Below are 18,555 nucleotides of genomic sequence, written 5' to 3'. Positions count from 1 at the left end.
GGCTTTGTGGGTCCTTATGGTTCAAAGCACATCCAGTTGAGCTTCTATAACAAGCTCTGCCAGTCTGCACAAAGTGATTTATGGAGGTATCCGGTGCTGAAGAACCAGAACTGGCTTATCACTAGAAGAATGACCTTTGGTGTATTTGGACCTCTAGCCTACTGCTAAAGATCATTTAGGGAGTGTGAGGGCTGGGAATAAAGTTCTGTAGGGTGGTGGGAGCTGCTACCCCCAAGGAGTCATTGTATAATCTGTTAAAATCTTTAGGATTCTACTGGTATTTCTTTCAGCCCAAGTGGAATGTCAGATATTCTAAAGGGCTTAAAACATCCTTTACTATGAGCAATTCCCAAGACATTATCACCACACCTATGAAAATCCTGTTTTATCTGAGCCTGGAGCTTTACCAACCTGCTTTTGGGAATGGTCTCACTAGGTTCAGACTAATCTGGAACTTGCAACTTGCTATCTGCTTACATCTGCCTTCAGAGTGACAGGATGCAGGCATGTGCCACCAACCCTACCCAATCCTAATGTTATATTTTAAGTGTGAACATTTTTGTGCATTTAATAAAAAATAGAGACCTGAGGCCTCAACCCCACTCAAAGAAAGGTGCCTAAAGAATGCTGGGCCTTGGGGGATGGGGGGGGAGTAGTCTTCCTTAGGGATAACAACAGTTGGTCATCCAATTCGGGATGGTCAGCTCCAAAAGCATACCTAGGAATAACTGTACAAACTGACTGGTTACATTCAGGAACATGTATATATATATATATATATATACATATATTCATGTAATAACAATGAAAAAGACAATGAATTTGGAAAATTGGAGAAACATGGGAAAAGGGAAGGGAGAAATAATGATAATCTCAAAAATACAAAAAATTAACCTCAATTTGCAGGGAATTATAAGAAAATGTATACTTTGTTCAATGTTTTACCAAAAGATCACTCACTATTATAGAAAACTGGTTCACCAATGCCCATGATGTCTGAGTTATTAGTAAAGTGTCATTATTGGCTAGCAATGTAGCTGTCACATCCACAGTATTATAGATGTGGGCAGCAGATGGTTCCACTGTCTTCTGGTTTATTTGTGTCCATTCACATTTTGCAATACATGTTGCTGTTAAGTACTCTTGCTTTACAGTGAGTGTGTTCTATACAGTAGTCATTATGGGATGTGTTGGAACCATGACAACCCCCCCATCTGTTTAGGGTTAGCTGCACTGCCCACCTCTGAGAGAGATAACCCCCTTTTGTTATGCTAATTGGTCCAATCGCAAGCCACTCCATGTCAGGCCTTCCTGTTCCCAGTTGCTCAAAGTTATAGACTTCACCCTAGGGGGTGACTCTTACACCCAGCAGCTAGGGAACTTGCACACCTCCCCAGTAATTACCTGAGTGTGTATTACTGAGACTGAAGTCAGTTGTGAGAGACTGCAGTTCAAGATGGAGTAAACTTTCTGGTAACACGAATAATGGACTTGTGTCTTTCTTTCAAACCCTTAGGCCTTCGCCCGGTTCAGAGTAGCCCCACGGGGCCCTGAAGGATGAAGGCATTCTATGGACAGGATTTATTTTGAATTGACCTGGGGCATGCCTTGTTTGGCTGAAGAATGTGTTCCTAACTAACCAAGGCAATGCTGAATGTGATGCTGAGAAGAGGCGGTTCACACAATTTCCTCAAGCTGTTTTAATAGATGTCCCCTAACCCTTATTTCCAGATCCTGGTCTGGAAGCAGAGAATATGGATGGACATTCTTGAGGGAGGGGTCCAGGACTCAGCTGCTAGGTTAATGGCTGATGGAATTTGCACAAGAGCTGGGCAAAGGTGAAAGAGCCATGTCCTGTTCCCAAACCCTTATCCCTTCTTTTCGCTTCGTTGACACCCCCCCACTCCCTCCCCACCGAAGCCAGCTTACTCCACCCAAACTCTGACCTCTTCTTACTCTCTACTCAACTAGCCTCGGGCAGTCAAGACGCAATCGAGTCAGGGCAGCATGAGCCGATCACCTCTCCATCCCATTCCACTTCTATCTGTGGGCTCCCAGGATGCCCCTGCCCCCCTGCCACCACTGCTTCCCTCTCTCCAGAATCCCTCCTCCCGCCCTTGGGCCTCCCGGTGTGGGCCTTCCACCTGGGGGCTCAGCTGTCTTCTGGCTCTACAGGTAGGAGGTGGAGGCGGTAGGAGTTGCCACGGTCTGAAATGGGTATTTGGAGGCAGTCAGTGAGTCATGAGAAACCTACAGATAGGTATTTTGGAAGCCTCTCCCTCTCCATTCCTCTATCTCCAGCATTTCCTGGTCTTGACATCTCTGCTCTGGGCCTCCCACCTGCTGCTGCTTCACAGTCTTCCCTCAGGAGGGCTCTCATACCCACCTGCTCAGCTCCTGTCTTCCAGTTTCTTTTCCTGTGGCATGTCTACCATCCTGCAGACTTGGCTGGGCAGCAGGTGAGGGGAACTCCTTTGAGAGAGGGAGGATTCTCCAGACTCCAGGGAATCCTGTTGACTGCCACACAGTTTCCAAACCTGCTGTTTCTTACAGGCTGCCTCTAATCCAGGCTCCGTCCCTAGAGTTTCTTATCCCCGCACTGGTGCTGACAAACCAGAAGCTACCTCTGCTGACCAAGACACCTGGAAATGGTGGGTACAGAGTAAAGGTGGGCTAGTGGCGGAGGCACATTCTGGCTGGAGGTTGGGCAGTACTAGGCATCGTACAGGTCTTGGGGTTATGCCAGGCATCAGCTAGGACAGGAGAGCACAGAATCTCCATTCCACGTACATCTTCTCTGCACCCCAAACTTCCAGCCTCTCTCTCACTGCGCCTGTGTAATGTGACAAGAAGCTGCCATGGCCTGGAGCTCTGGAACACTTCTCTCCGAGAGGTGAGTACCTAGAAGACAGCAGAGGGACTGGATGGTCCCAGCTTGGAGTGGCTCTTGTTCCCATCATCAGACACTGGTGCTTTGGGGAGGAGTTAGACAGGGGCTTGTCCTTGGTGATAGTTAGAAATCCCAGGCTGAGGTCAACTTGATTGAGTGGAAATTCTATCTGTCCTCCCCTCTACTCCCTTAGGTGTCGGGGGCAGTGGTGGTGTCCGGGCTGCTGCAGGGCACTATAGGACTTCTAGGGGTACCCGGCCGTGTGTTTCCCTACTGTGGGCCACTGGTGCTGGCTCCCAGCCTGGTTGTGGCAGGGCTCTCTGCCCACAAGGAGGTGGCCCAGTTCTGTTCTGCTCACTGGGGCCTGGCCTTACTGTACGTGAGTCCTGAGAGGTGTGGGTGGTAGCCCAGTAGGAGTATAGACTGTGGGAGGGCAGAGCTGCTCAGATTTCATAGACACTTGGGCAGGGATAACAATTTTTGGATTTGGAATCCAAGGCTTTCCCTTAATTTATTCAGTCTCCCTGATATTGATAGTCACATAGTGCTTCAGGGTACCTCGCTACCCTCCCATGGGGAGGTTCTGCCCTGGGACCCCCTTTTATGATGTTCTGCACACTTACATTGCCATCATTTTGGGATTCCGATGCTTCTGACCCGCGAGCTTTCTCTTTCCCAGGCTCATTCTGCTCATGGTGCTATGCTCTCAGCACTTGGGTTCGTGCCAGGTACCCCTTTGCTCCTGGAGGCCAGCTTCAACAGCAACTCACATTTATATCCCGGTCTTCCGACTCCTTTCGGTAGGTGGGGCTCTGGGCAGATGATGCTAGAAGAACTGACTGATGTGCATAGCCAGGTGAGGCACACAGCTGTAATCACACACTGGGGAGGTGGAGGCAGGAAAATTCAGGAGTTCAAGTTCTGCTACTTAGAAAGTTTCAGCCCATCGTGGGATATTCGAACAAAAAAACTGTTAAGATATTGATGCTTTTCCTGAGGACCCAAGGATCCCTGTTTGGTTTCCAGTGCACATGTGGGTAGCTTATAACTGCCTGTAACTCTTGCTTCAGAACCCAAGTCCTTCTTCTCCCTTCAAGCACCCTCCTACCCATAGAAATAAAGTGGTTGAGCTGAGTGTGGTGGCACACACCTTTAATCCTAGCACTTGGTAGGCAGACGGAGGTAGATCTCTGTGAATTTGAGGCCAGCCTGGTTTATAGAGTGAGTTACAGGACAGCCAAAGCTATATAAGAGGCATGTCTCAAAAATAAGATAAAATAAAATAGTAGAAATCACAAAAAAAAAAAAAAATCCTTTGGACTCCTTTCTGAGTTTCTGTTAGGGGTTGCTTCAGAAGGTTCAAGGGAGGAGGGAACTCTTTGTCATGTCAGTATTGGTCTCCAGGTGCTTGTCCCTGTGGCCTGTGTGTGGCTCATCTCTGCCTTTCTGGGTCTGGGTGTTATCCCCCTGCAGCTGCCTGAGCCCTCCGATGCACCATGGGTTTGGCTGCCTCACCCAGGTAGGCTTTTCCCCATGCTCTCTTGCTCAAATAATCAAACCAAGATCTAATAGACTCCAGCCGGATGAGTTGGCACACATCTATAACCCTAGTAGTTGGGAAGTAGAGACAGGAGGAGCCGAAATTCAAAGTTGTCCTCAGTTACATATCAAGTTTAAGGCTGACCTGGGCTATGTGAAGCCCTGCTTCAAAAAAACAAAAAACAAAAAAAACAAAAAAAAAAAAAAAAAAACAAAAACAAAAACAAACAAACAAACAAAAAAAAAAACCACACACACACAGAAAAACCTAACACAAAAGATTTAATGGAACTCACTTTTCACTTCTGAGTTAAATCTCATATTTTCTCAAACACAGGTGGAGAAATTGCCAACTTTCAGGGTACCCCCCCCCAACAATAGCTAGTACGAGGTGTATTGCTTGGGTCAGTGTTAGGAGGTTAACATGTATATTTCTTTCCATCCCACTGTTTACTCCTGACACTCCTGATCAATTAACAACCTGACATTATCAGCCTCCGTGGACATTTCTATTAGTAAATGGTTGTTACAGCCGTAGAGTCAGTGTATGTGAAATTTTGTCATTCATGTTTATTTCTCATGGTGGTATAGGGGTCAAGCCACTCAGAGCCTTGTGTATACGCCACAAGTGCTTTACATGGAACTCTCTACCCCAGCCCTTCAGTTAACAGCTAAATAATGGCCCATTGAGTTCTGATTAGGACCTAAACATATGGTAGGCACAGTGAGAAATACAGGCGTAATAATACCTGATTCATGGAGCTGACCATCTATTGGGGTAGGAATCACATAAGCAACTAAGTAAAGGTGAAATTGTCGTTGTGGTAAGTGTACCTAAGCGCAACTAGGCTTTGTGATGAGAGAATAACAGGGAATCAGATACTATTAGAGGAGTTGAGAATTTTTTTTTAAATTTAGATGATCTTTCCAGAAGTGTTCTTTTTAAGTATATTTTTTATTTATTGATTGATATGTTCCATACACACATACAATGCACCTTGATCATATCCAGCTCTTCCTCCCACACCCTGCCAGCACATCACCATCTCCTTTTCACGGCCTTTAAAAAATTATTCACTGAGTCTGATTAGTGCTGCCTGTATGTGCATGGGGGTGGGGTCATCTACTAGAGCACAGGAAGCACCTCCTCTGAAGGAAAACGACAGTCCTTTCCCCAGCAGCTATCACCTAACATGGCTCCTCAGCTAGGGATGAAACCTCATGGGCCTTTAGTCCATTCATGCTTCCGTGCTGAGTGCTGGCTGGCTTGACCTTGTATGGTCCTGTGTATGTACCCACAGCTGCTGAGAGTTCATGAGTGCAGTGGTCCTGTCACATCCTTAAGACTTCTCCCAGCTCCACCCTCCCCCACTTTGAGACAGAATTTCACATGGCCTTGGTCAGTCTTGAACTTGCAGTATAGTCAAGGATAGTCTTATACTCCAATTCATTCTGCCTGTACCTAGCAAGTGCACCATCCCCTCACCTGACTAGGAGAAATACCCTTGAAGAAGTGAGATGAGATGTTAAGAGAAGGAGAGAGTAGCAGCTAGTTGGATAGGAGGCAGGAGACCAGAGTGTCCTGGGTAAACAGCAGATCAGATGCAAGGGCCCTGTGGTTTTCAGGAACACAGCAAATCCAGGGCCTAAAGCAAGGCTAATGTGTTTGAAGTAAGATGGCCTATGACAGGAAATGAGGCTAGGAACAGAATGTCAGGCCGAAGATGACCTTGTAGATTATAGTGAAGAGAAGGGTCTCTCTCTGAGGATGCAGTAGTTTTGCCTCCACAGTACTATTTCAAAAAGCTAGAACATGTGGGGTTCTCGTGGCACAGGTGTTTAGAGGCAGAGGGATGCTCCAGGCTTGAGTCTGGTCTCCAGGTGATTCCTTTTTCTTTGTTAGGTGAGTGGGAATGGCCCTTGCTGACACTCAGGGCCCTGACTGCAGGCATCTCCATGGCTTTGGCAGCCTCCACCAGCTCCTTGGGTTGCTACGCCCTGTGTGGCCAGCAGCTGCATTGGTCTCCTCCACCACCACATGCCTGCAGTCGAGGGCTGAGCCTGGAGGGGCTGGGCAGTGTGCTGGCAGGGCTGCTGGGGAGCCCCCTGGGCACTGCATCCAGCTTCCCCAATGTAGGCACAGTGAGTCTTTTCCAGGTACGTGGATCTGAGACAGGGCTGGAGAACTGAAGGTACAGGGGCTGGAGCTCACATTGACTGACTGTCAGGCCTTACACTGAGGGAGGTGCCTTGAGGTGCTAAGTGCTTTGACTGTGGAGAAATTGCCATGTCAGGTGCATCAGGAGCTCTGCCAAGGCTCAGTAGAGTGACGAATGAGTTAGAGGAAGCCCTGTTCTTTGAGAACTTCATTTAAGAAGGAAGTCTATAGCCTGGTTTGAGGGAGTAAATACAATCATGAAAGCAGCGGTGTATGGGCCGAGTCAAAGAGGTACCTTTGAATGAGTGGCTAGGATGCTTAGAAGGATCATGTTTAAGCTAGGATACAAAGAATGAGGAGTTGGCCAGGCAAGGAAGTGGCTGTGTTTTCTAGTTACCTCTCCTTCCTCCATACAGACTGGCTCTCGGCGAGTGGCCCACCTAGTGGGGCTGTTCTGCCTGGGGCTTGGGCTCTCCCCAAGGCTGGCTCAGCTATTTACCAACATCCCACTGCCTGTGCTTGGTGAGTAAACAGGTGAAAAGACAAGCACCGAAGTACTATTTCCCCCAGTTGGCTAGGCTGATATTGTTTTTTTTTCTTTCCCTAAATAGCTTCTCTGAATGGGTATGAACCTATGATCTTGTTTTCTTAGCTGAACCCGAGTCTTGCAGAATCAGAAACAAGCCTGCTGGTAGCATTTCCTCATTGCAACCCGCCTGTCCTACAAACTCTGAACTTTGCCCTCTTCCCACCTCCTTGTTTTCTTCTGTGTGAGACAGGTGGGGTACTGGGAGTGACCCAAGCTGTAGTTCTGTCTGCTGGATTCTCCAGCTTCTATCTGGCTGACATTGACTCTGGGCGAAACGTCTTCATTGTGGGCTTCTCCATCTTCATGGCCTTGCTTTTGCCAAGGTGGCTTCGGGATGCTCCAATCCTGCTCAATACAGGTAGGTGGGGTGGAGAAGAAAAGGAGTTCCTCAGTAGTGGAGTTGAGGCTTTAGGCTCTCTGGATTCTATTGATTGATTGATTGATTGATTGATTGATTGATTGTGATTACACTGTAGCTGTTTTCAGACACACCAGAAGAGGGCATCAGATCCCATTACAGATGGTTGTGAGCCACGATGTGATTGCTGGGAATTGAACTCAGGACCTCTGGAAGAGTAGTCAGTGCTCTTAACCACTGAGCCGTCTCTCCAGCCCAGGCTCTCTGGATTCTTAACTCTCACAATGGGATTTTGCATGTACTTCATTCTGTTGTTTAACAAATATCCATTGAGCACTGTGCTAAGTGCATGCCCTGGTCTTATTTCTCTTACTGTGGTAACATGCTTAGATCAAAAGCATTTTAAGGGCAAGCCATGGCAGGAACTCAAGACAGAACCTTGAAGGCAGGCCTGCTTTTGAAGCTATACAGCTTTATCTCCAAACAAGGAACTCACTTCACAGCCCTAGAAGTACAGCAGGAACCATGGAGGATGCTCACAGGCTGGCTTACATGCAGCTAACTTTTGTATACAGTTCAAGACCACCTGTCAAAGAAAGGTACTGCCTGTGGTGGGCCAGGCCCTACTAACTCAATTTCCAATAAAGACAATCTCCCACATATATGCTCAGTAGCCAGTCTGATGTAGGTGATTCCTCAATTGAGACTCTGCTCTCAGATGACTCTAGGTGGTGACAAGTTGACAGTTAAAGCTAACTAATTACAAAACCCTCTCCTCAAACACATTAAAAAAACAAACATCTAACTAGGTCAGAGCACAAAAGTCCTTCTAGGCTGGAGGGTAGTGGTGCATACCTTTAATCCCAGAACTTTGGAGGCAAAGGCAGGTGGATCTTTGTGAGTTTGAGGCCAGCCTGGTCTACAGAGTGAGTTCCAGGATAACCCGGGACACACAGAGAAACTCTGTTTCAAAACAAACAAACAAACAAAGTGTCTAAACCTAGCACCTAGGAAGAAGGTGGGTTTCTATGTGAATTTGAGACCAGATGCTTACATAGTTAGTTCCAGGCCAGTCAGGACTATGTAGTGAGATCCTGACAAAACAAAAACAAAACAACAAAAACCTGTGGTATTCAATGACAAGAGTAGCTTCTACCTGAACTACTGAGGTGACCCAATAGAACTGGACTGGTCTTTGAGGATGGAAAAACTTAAATATTTTTTGGCTAGAGACCATTTCTGTGTGTGAGATAGGGTCTCATTTTGGAACTTAGGCTGGCTTCAAATTCTTGGTAATCTTCCTGCTTCCTCCCAAGTGTCACGATTATAGATGTAAGCCACATGCACAGTTAATAAGGTCATTCTTGATCATGTCTCCATCATATGCAAAGATAAAATATGTGATTATAGGATAGAAATAGCATATGATGAAAGCCTATTTTACCTCGAGCAGCGGTTTTCAACTGGGGGCAATTTGCCTCATGGGGAACATATAGCAATGTCTGGAGACTTTTTTTCTTTTGGATGTCCTAAATGGGGAGAAAGAGGATTGTTATTGGGATTCTGTGCTTAGAGAGGTTATTAAACACTTTGATTCATCAGACAGCTCCTTATAACCGAATTATCTGGTCCACAGTGTTAGTAGTATTGAAGTTGAGGGACCCAGGGTGGAGCAGAGAAGGTCAGAAGTGGGAGAGACTAGGGCTTTGTAATGCCACACTTTCCAGAGAAAGGGGGCTTGGGACAAAGGGTAGTTGGAGAGAATGTGGATGCTTAGAAAACATGGTGCTGAGAAGGGATGCTATGGGAAGAGCCTGAGTGTGGGAAATGGAATGTATAGAGGGACAAAGGTAAATGGGATGGAATGACAGTGTAGTGAGATGTGTCCCTGGTCCGAGACTTAGTTTAGGTCTGAAAGGAAAGACTCATTACTGGGACAGTATCAGTTATCTTCCTTCCTGGCCCCAACTCTTTGTAGGCTGGAGCCCCCTGGATATGTTTCTGCGTTCTTTGCTGGCAGAACCCATTTTCCTAGCTGGTCTGCTGGGTTTTCTCCTAGAAAACACTATATCTGGTAAGTTGAGATGAGGTCCTAAGGGAATGTCTGGGTAGTCATTACTCCCTGGGTTAAACAGTGATCTGAACAACTCCCCCTTTTACTTATTTTTTTTCATTTAAAGATGTATTTTTGTTTTAAATTATACATATGTGTGTTTGTGGTTATCTGTATTTATATAATGCAGAGACCAGTGATGACAGAACCTCCCAGGCCTGGAGATACAGGCAGTTCTGAACATCTGGTATGGGTGCTGGGACTTGGAACTTGGGTCCTCTGTAAGAGCAGTACCAGCTCCTAAGAGCTGAGCTATTATGCTAGCCTGACTATCTCTCTTTTACAGGTACACAGGTTGAGAGAGGCTTAGGTCAGGGGCTGCCAACTTCTTTTGCTGCCCAAGAAACTCAAATACTTCAGAAGTCCAGGAAGAAGGCCACTCAAGAGTATGGGCTTCCCTTACCTATCAAAAACCTGGGTTCCTGCATCCCACAGCCTCTCCGTTGCCTCTGTCCAAAGCCTGAAGACTCTGGGGATGAAGGATCCTCTAAAGCAGGAGAGACAGCCGACTTGTTGCCTAACTCTGGGGAGTCATGCTCTACAGCTGGCAGAGAAGGGTTTAGGGCCCAGTAATTACCAAGACCATCATTTTTGTCTTAATTAGTTTAGCAGTAACTCCCACTTTGCTGGAGTCTCGCCCCCAAGGCTGTACTTTCTCCCAGTGGACGTGTGTGTAGCCCACTAGTAGAATGGGCTGCCTTTCCTCCTCTTAATAAGACTTGAGTGTTCAGGAGCAGAGGCCGTGGTTTAGTGGGTCAGAAGTGAATAAATTAGATTTTTTGCCTGTAAACTGCCAAGGTCGCTTGAATGAACTCTAGCATTCAAATATTTACTGAGTGCTTCCCATGAGCAAGGTTCTACATCAACGGATATGATTACGACAGGGTTCCTGTCCCCTCCCTGCATTTGAGACTTAAATCAGTAACTAACATGTAAAGCAGAAGACAGTCTATAATAAAGATAAAAATAAAGATGAAGAAGCAAGAAGGAAGTAGTATTTTGTTTCAACTGAGGGCAACAGGAAAGGAAAGCTGCAGAGTTGGTCTTAACAAGTGAGGCTTCGGGCCCTGCCCACCAAGGCTTTGGCTCCGCCCCACACTCCAAGACCCCGCCTTCCCGAGTGTGAGTGTGGGGGGGTGGCCGCTACCCTGGGCCTTTCAGTTTGCGCACCAGGGCAGGCCGGCCGTGAGGAGGGGTGGGACTTCCCGCAGCCGTTGACGGTAGGTGGGATCGGTTTCGAATCGGCGCCGAGATCTCGGTCCATCTGGACGCTGAAAAGCAGAGATAACCTTGTACAGCGGGCCCAGACCCGGACACTTTTTCCCAGAAGGGACCGCGCGCAGCCCGAACTTTAGGGCAGACCTCCAGGAGTGGGCGGGCCTGCGCATGCGCAGTCCGCTCTCGACGTCTGTCTGCGGGTGGCTTGTGAGGCTCTTCCCTGGCTGGTTTCGTGTTTCGCCCGCTGTGCTGAATTAGCTTTGTTACCCTTTGGGGCCTTGAGCCGTACCTTTGTGCAGCGGGTGTTGTAAAAATGAGAGACGGGCGACAAAGTTTCTGCAGGGGAGGCGGATGGACGCCTAGGGCGCTGAGGGGTGGGGTGACCTCTGGCGGCAGGGCCTAAGGTTTGCCCTCTTTGGTGGCACAGGGCATGAGCCCGCCCGATGATCTGTAGAGCCTTGCTGCCCCCTTCAGGGTTTTCTAGGACCTATCCCTGAGAGAGGAACCTGAGTGGCAGAATGTGCAACTTGACGTTCTCCCTGTTAAAAGACAAATTAAACCGGCGAGGTTGGTTAACGTGATCTTGGAATACCAACTTGTGTGAGGACTTAGATTTCTTCTCTCTCCATGTTGGGAACAGTCTCAGGCCCCAGTCCATTCTACCACTGGGTTACCTTTGTTTATTTGGCTTTTGTTTGTTTCTTTATTTGTTTTTTTGTTTTGTTTTGTTTTGTTTTTTTGAGAGGCTCTTGCTATGTTGTCCAGGTTTGCCTCCAAATCAGGATCCTTCTGCCTCAGCCTCCTGTGTGCTAGGATTATGGGCATGCCTCATCATGCCTGACTCACTGAGTTATACTTACCTCAGACCAGGCTGAGTGGTAGGAGCAGCCAGACTGAGTCTGGTACTGAATGTTCAGACATTTTTATAGGGCCAGCTGTCCCTGGCCACATTAAAACAGCTTCCTCCCATTCAGACAAAACCATCGATTTGTGGGTTTTGACCTTCAGAACTTAAGGAGGGACCAGTTAGGCCAATAAGCTCAATTTTGGTGAGTTTTGGAGTGCACGCCAGGATGTGCCTATAAGGGAAATTAGAGGGTTTGGCAACTTCATTTGTATTTCGAATCTTTTTCCCAATGTAAACTATTGCCCAGTGAAGACTCTTTAATCATTCCAAGACCAGTCTATCCTGTTGGAACAGCACATGATACAGATAACCATCTCCATACATGACGTATCGAGGCGGCTGCAAACCAACATATATGCAGTCCTATGTCACTTGAAATGGCTTTTTTTTTTTTTTGAGAACTGTGTTGTTAGGTATTTTTATCCCATGCAGATACAGATATCACACAGTGCATGTACTTGAACCAAGATGGCAGTAAGATTACTAGGCTCTATGCTCTTTTAAGGTCCCTGTCATGTGTGCAGTCTTTCTGAGCATATCCATTTATATTCCATTGTGTTAACTGTAGTGCAGGCTAATTAGTGCCACAAGACAGTGCTTTGAGAACTAGGAAAGTAATGGCTTAGGCCAAGTTGGAAATGACTGTTACTCAGATTAAAAATGAGAATTCTGTTATTTTCTTTGTAGTCTTAAGTTTTCACCTCCTGGCACTGCCCTTCCTTTTTGTATTTATGGATGAAAATAATGAAGGAAACTCTATGACTTTTTGTGCCCACAGGTTAAATACATTCTGTCAGACTTAGTTGCTATGTATTTAGGCTGAAGATGCAGCATTCTTGATTGAGGTAAAAGCATCGGTGTCCAGTTCCAAGCTGTGCAGAAGGCATGTTGTTGGTGATGTGGGCCTTAGAGTGGGCATGTACCCAGTGAGTGAAGTGGAATCGTCATTTCCTCTGAGGTGTGAAATGTGCTGCCTGTTCATCTGTTGAGTGGCACTTGGGACATTTCTGTTGTCTTTATTAACATCTTGTGTGTTCCTGTGTGTCTGTCATGTAATGTGAGGTCCCACCATGAATATACGCATGACTTTTCCAGTTGTAGAGGATTAACTTGAATGGACTCTAGGTAAGATTTCTGTTTTAGATTAGGGGGACTATGATTAAGTACACTATATATGTATGAAATTGTGAGAGGACAGATAAATTAAGACTTAAAAAATTAACCCCTGTTTTAGATAGTTTTTTGAAACAGGATTTCATGTAGTCCAGGCTGGCCTTGAACTCACCACTATGTAGGTTGGACTTAGGTTTATTTAATTGAAAACAAATTTTAATATTTATTTTATTTATGAGTATTCTACTGGCATGTGTACCTGCACACCAGAAGAGGGCAATACATCCCAGTATAGATGTTTGTGAGCCACCATGTGGTTGCTGGAAATTGAACTCAGGACCTCTGGAAGGGCAGACAGTGCTCTTACCACTGAGCCATCTCTCCAGCCCCCTGAAGAAAAATTTTATTTCTTTTATTGTGTGTGGGATTAAGGATGTGTGTTTATGTGTGCATGTTCATAGAGGAGTATTTATATGCAAACGAATATGAAGTCAGATGAAGATGATCTCAGAGGTCATCCTCAGGTGCCTCCCACTGTATGTTTGAGGTAGAATCTCTTGTTAACCTAAAACTTTATTATCTAGGCCTGGGCAGCTACACCCTCCTTAGTCTTTCTTGTCAGTGATGGGATTACAAACACATAGCATCCCACCAGCCTTTTATGTAGGTTCTGGGGATCTGAACCCAGGTCCTTATAAGGCAAGCATTTTACTAGTAGGACTAGTTTTACCCTAGCCCAAACCTTGATGCTCTTACCTCTGTCTCCCCAGTGCTGGGATTACAGGTACATCAAGTCTGCTTTAGGATTTTACTGTTCATTCCCAATCTTCCTGAGTTTTGCCTTTTCACTATCTTTTTTTCTTATAAAAATTATAGCACTTAATTTGGTGCATATGTGGAAGTTAGAGGACAAGTTACAGGAGATTTTTTTTCTTTCTAGCATGAGTCCTGGTGACCCAACTCAGGTCATCCAGCTTGGCAGAAGTATCCTTTCTGCTGATCCAGCTTACTGGCCCAAACTTTGCCTTTAGCAATCAATCAATCAATCAATCAATCAATCACTTTGTTTATTTTTGAGACAGGGTTTCTCTGTTCAGCTCTGGCTGTCCTGGAAATCATTCTGTAGACCAGTTTGGCCTGGAATTCAGAGATTTGCCTGCCTCTACTGGCACAAAAGGCCTGTGCTATCATGGCTCAGTGTCCTCCTCACTCAGGACTTCGATTTTGTGTGTGTGTGTGTGTGTGTTTTTTTTTTTTTTTTGTGTGTGTGTGTGTGTATGTGTGTGTGTGTGATGGGGGGGGAGGTAATCATTCTTTTCCTTCTAAAATTTCTGGGAAAGATAGGATTCAAATAAAGATTCAATAGGAATGACTAGGGTCTCCATATTATCTATTTTTTAAAAAAGATTTATTTATTATATATGTACATTGTAGCTGTCTTCAGACACACCCAGAAGAGGGCATCAGGTCTCATTTCAGATGGTTGGGAACCACTATGTAGTTGCTGGAATTTGAACTCAGGACCTCTGGAAGAACAGTCAGTGCCCTTAACCACTGAGCCATCTCTCCAGCCTCCTCCATATTATATTAAATGCATCAATATGCTGAGTTTTAAACACAATGAAAGAAAAAGATCTCTTTTTCTTCCCCTTTCTTCTCTTCCTTTTTTTCTTTTCTTCTTCCCCAAGGTTAGCCTGTCTCATGCATCTTTAACTGGTCTGGGAATCCTGAACTTTCTGCCTCCATCAAGTTCTGGGATTACAGGCAGGCAGCACCTTAATGATAAAGACCTATTTTATATTCTTTAGGAACTTAATGTGAGAACTGTTCTGATCTTTCAAAAAGATGTTACTTATTTTAACTTTATGTGTATGAGTGTTTGCCTGCACATATGCAGATACTACAAGTGCAGTGTTTGAAGAGGTCAGAAGAGGGCGCTGGATCCCCTGGCACTGGAGTTGCAGATGGTTGTGAGCTGCCACGTCACGGGTACTGGGAATCGAATCTCCATCTTCTGGAAGAACAACCAGTGTTCTTAACCTCTGTGCCATTTCTCCAGCCACAGATTCTGAATACATTTTAGGTTGATGCTAGGCTGCTTATATGAAGGGAGATTGTACTTTCATGTCTGTACTCTACTGGGGAGGATTTTCATGCCATTTCAGTTGACAGGGAATTGTGAGTGGCCCTCTTGAGGGCTGAATTTCCTGAGGCTCCGTGCTAAATTAGGACTTTTCTGCAGATGGAAGAACTAGAGCAAGACCTGTTGATGCAGCCATGGGCATGGTTACAACTTGCTGAGAACTCACTCTTGGCCAAGGCTTCTGTCACCAAGCATGGTTATGCCTTGCTGATTTCGGATCTTCAACAGGTGTGGCATGAAAAGGTGGACACTTTGGTGGTCAGCCAGCGAGCCAAGGTAAGAATGTTAGTGTGAAAAGAAGTGTCACTGTGGAGTGGCATGCTGGCTCTAGGACATTAACATCAGCCAGTCTGGCTGGCTGTACAGGAAGGCTGGATTGGTTTGAGGCAAGTTTAGATTCAACATCCTTATTCGAAAGATCCAACCTCTAAAATGCTCTAAACTATGACATTTTTCACATCTTCGAAACTCAAGCACTCCAAAAGTTCTAGATTTTCAAATCATTTCAGATTTTGGATTTGGGATTAAAGTTGTGCAACTGGTTAAAAAAAAATCAATTCATGCATTCCAAAGTCCAAGGAACTCAGAGATTTGAAACATTCTGAAATAAAGATAGATAGATAGATAGGTGGGTAGGTAGATAGATAGATAGGTAGATTCTGCACAAACAATAATGCATTATGTCATCTATATTATATGATTTATATAGTCCCTCATTGATCTTGCCCAGGACAGAACTGTGTTGATTTTGTGACTTTTTGTTGTCTTCATTCTGCTTCCCCTTTGCCCTGTTCTTTCCTCCCCACTGTGTTCATGGGCTCCCCCTTTGCTCCCCACTGTGTTCATGGGCTCCCCTTTGCTCCCCTTTGAGGCATTTTCCTCTCCCACCCTCACTCTGTACTGCTTTTGTCTCTAGGAGCTGAACAAGCGCATCACTGCTCCCCCTGCAGCTTTTCTCAGTCACTTGGATGAAGTGCTTCGCCCACTGTTTAAAGATTCTGCTCACCAGGATGCTGCTCACCCTAGTAAAGCTACTTTCTCCTGTGATCACGGAGAGGAGGTACTGATTCTGCGGGTGCGGAGTGAGCTCTCTGGTCTCCCCTTCAATTGGTATTTCCACTGTCTTCCAGCTAGTTCTTCACTGGTAAGTGCAATTTAGATATGGAGTATAGGTGGGGATCCCAGCTTTACTTCTGGTAAAGACCTGGGTGCCTTTGTATTTCCTGTAAACCTTGTTTAAAATTCTTTTCTAATAATAGTAATAATAAAAGTCTCCCTGACTATACAGGAAGCTAAGGAGATTCTTGACTGATATAGTCCTATTTTGCAAAGGGAGCAGAGTTTGGATCTGCATACTTTATTTGATGACTTCATTCAATATTATTATTTTAATGACAGGGTCTCAAGTATGCTAGGCTCTGCTAGAGTGACCTTATCCTTTTACCTGGGTGTTAGGATTACAGTGCACCATCATGCTCAGTTTATGCAGTATTTATGCAGTGGTGGGGGGTTGAAACCAGGGCTTTGTGCTGGGCAAGCACTCTACCAACTGGAGTACATCCTGGCTTTCTTGATTTATTTTATTTTGAGATAGGGTTTCAGTGCAGCCCCAACAGAGATCTGTCCGCTCTGCTTCTGGTGAGTGTTCTTACCATGCACAATTTTCTTGATTTTTTTTTTTTTTTTTAGAGTTATATTCTGAAGCCTGAGCTGCCATGAACTCACAGTACAGTGAAAGCTGGCTTTGAACTTGAAGCAATCCTCCTGTGTCAACTTCCAAGTGCTGGGATTTACCACCCCTGGCTTAAAGCAGAGTTTTTAATAGTTCCAACTTGTGATTTATCGAGACCACTTTGGGAACAGAGTAGAGTGTGACCTTTTATAAGCATTTTCTCCTCTTTTAGTCCTTATAATTTTTCTACTAGATATTATTTCCTTTTTCTTTTTAGAACAGGAAACCTAAAACTATCCAGCTTATTAATAACTGAGCTAGAATTTGAACTCCAAATTAGTCTGGTCAACTTAAAGCCCTCTTTCTAAGACTAGGAGGATCATACTTTCCTCTTTCTTGTAGCTTTAGTACCCTGAGAGCTTTTGTTTTCTTTCTTTAAAAAATGAATGAATGAATGAATGAATGACTATCTTATGTGCCGTGGTGTTTTGCCTGCATGTATGTCTGTGTGAAGGTGTCAGGTTCCCTGGAACTGGAGTTGTAGACAGTTGTGAAGTTTCATGTTGATACTGGGAATTGAACTCAGGTCCTGGAAAAGCAGCCAGTGCTCTTAACCACTGAGCCATATTTCCAGCCCCGTCCCACAAACTTTTATTAGTAATTAATGATGAAATTCAAGAACACATTTTCAGCTGGATGTGGTTATGAATACCTTGAGCACTCGGAAGGTTGAGACAGGTGGATCCCTGTAGGTTTGAGGTCGGCCTGGTCTATGTAGCAAGTTCTAGGACAATGAAAGTTAGATAATAGAGAGACACTGTCTCAAAAAACTAAAAAAGCCAACCAAATAGCCAAAGGGCAAGTTTTGAAGGCTGGGCATGATGATACATATAATCATAGCATTAGGAAGACAGGCAGGAGGATCCTGAGTTCAAGGCCATCCTCAGCTACATAGTGAGTTTGAGTGTAGCTTGGGCTACATGGCACTCTGTTTCAAAAACCAATGAGTTGCTGACCATGGTGATAAATGCCTTTAGTCCTAGCACTTGGGAGGCAGAGGCAGGCAGATCTCAAAGACTGCCTGCTAGACAGGGAGTTCCAGGATGGCCAGGGCTGCTAAACAGAGAAAGTCTGTCTTGAAAAACAAAACAAAACAATAACAAGAAAAAGAAAAGAAAAGAAAAAGAAAAACTGACTTTGACGTTGGATTTAGTTTGACTGATTTGAATCCCATGTAGCCCAGCAGTGGTAGCTCACACCTCTAATCGCTGTGAGTTTTAGGCCAGCCTTGTCTACAGAGTGAGATCCAGAACAGCCAGAGCTTTACACAAAGAAGCCCTGTCTTAAGAAAAACAAACAAAAGCCTAAACAACAACAAAAACCAAACTTAAGCTAGAAGCCTCGAATTTCTTCCAAATATCCATGGTGGTTGATGGGAATGTAGTAAAATGACATGCTCAGTTTGGAGAATAATGTGTGTGTGTGTGTGTGTGTGTGTGTGTGTGTGTGTGTGTGTGTGTGCATATGCATGCGTGTGAGTAGGTGCATGTGCAAGAATGTTAGAGTAAGTAGAGAGGCCAGATGTCAGCCTCAGGTCCCCCCGACCCCACCTGCCACACACACAGAGTCTGTCTGTGTAGTTGTGACTGCCCTGGAACTCATTAGGTAGACCAGACTGGGGTTAAAGGCATGCATCACCACTGCCCAGTTGCTTCAGTTGTCTTCCAGAGTGACTTCTCTCCCGTGTTTTCTGAGCCATAGTCTCACAAATCCTGGAGCTTGCTCGCTCCTGTCTGCCTCATTAGTGTGGGATAAGGTGTTTACCACTTTTTATGTGGGGGTTGGAGCCTCAAAC

At 45.3% G+C, this 18,555-nt stretch overlaps 2 protein-coding genes across 2 annotated transcripts in view; both read left to right on the top strand.

Annotated features, from left to right (window-relative positions):
* Window positions 1-2,007: 2,007 nt before the first annotated feature.
* Window positions 2,008-10,220, top strand: SLC23A3 (solute carrier family 23 member 3; the record flags this gene model as incomplete). The annotated part of the gene is made up of 12 exons (XM_080933090.1): window positions 2,008-2,175; window positions 2,302-2,459; window positions 2,554-2,651; window positions 2,817-2,893; window positions 3,084-3,265; window positions 3,570-3,690; window positions 4,295-4,409; window positions 6,333-6,586; window positions 7,004-7,109; window positions 7,367-7,534; window positions 9,513-9,608; window positions 9,934-10,220. The coding sequence occupies 12 exons, from the start codon at window positions 2,008-2,010 to the stop codon at window positions 10,218-10,220; spliced, it is 1,830 nt and encodes a 609-aa protein (XP_080789216.1).
* A 569-nt stretch (window positions 10,221-10,789) lies between these two features.
* NHEJ1 (non-homologous end joining factor 1) overlaps window positions 10,790-18,555 on the top strand; it is an 82,478-nt gene continuing 74,712 nt past the window's right edge. Inside the window, exons 1-3 of the mRNA XM_080933285.1 lie at window positions 10,790-10,867; window positions 15,128-15,304; window positions 15,945-16,172. Coding sequence (XP_080789411.1) covers window positions 15,128-15,304; window positions 15,945-16,172 — 405 coding nt within the window. The 5' untranslated portion in view covers window positions 10,790-10,867. The remainder of the gene's footprint in view (window positions 10,868-15,127; window positions 15,305-15,944; window positions 16,173-18,555) is intronic.

The sequence above is a fragment of the Micromys minutus genome (genome assembly GCF_963924665.1).
Source record: "Micromys minutus genome assembly, chromosome: 19".
NCBI lineage: Eukaryota > Metazoa > Chordata > Mammalia > Rodentia > Muridae > Micromys > Micromys minutus.
This window is presented reverse-complemented; position numbering and strand designations above follow the sequence as displayed.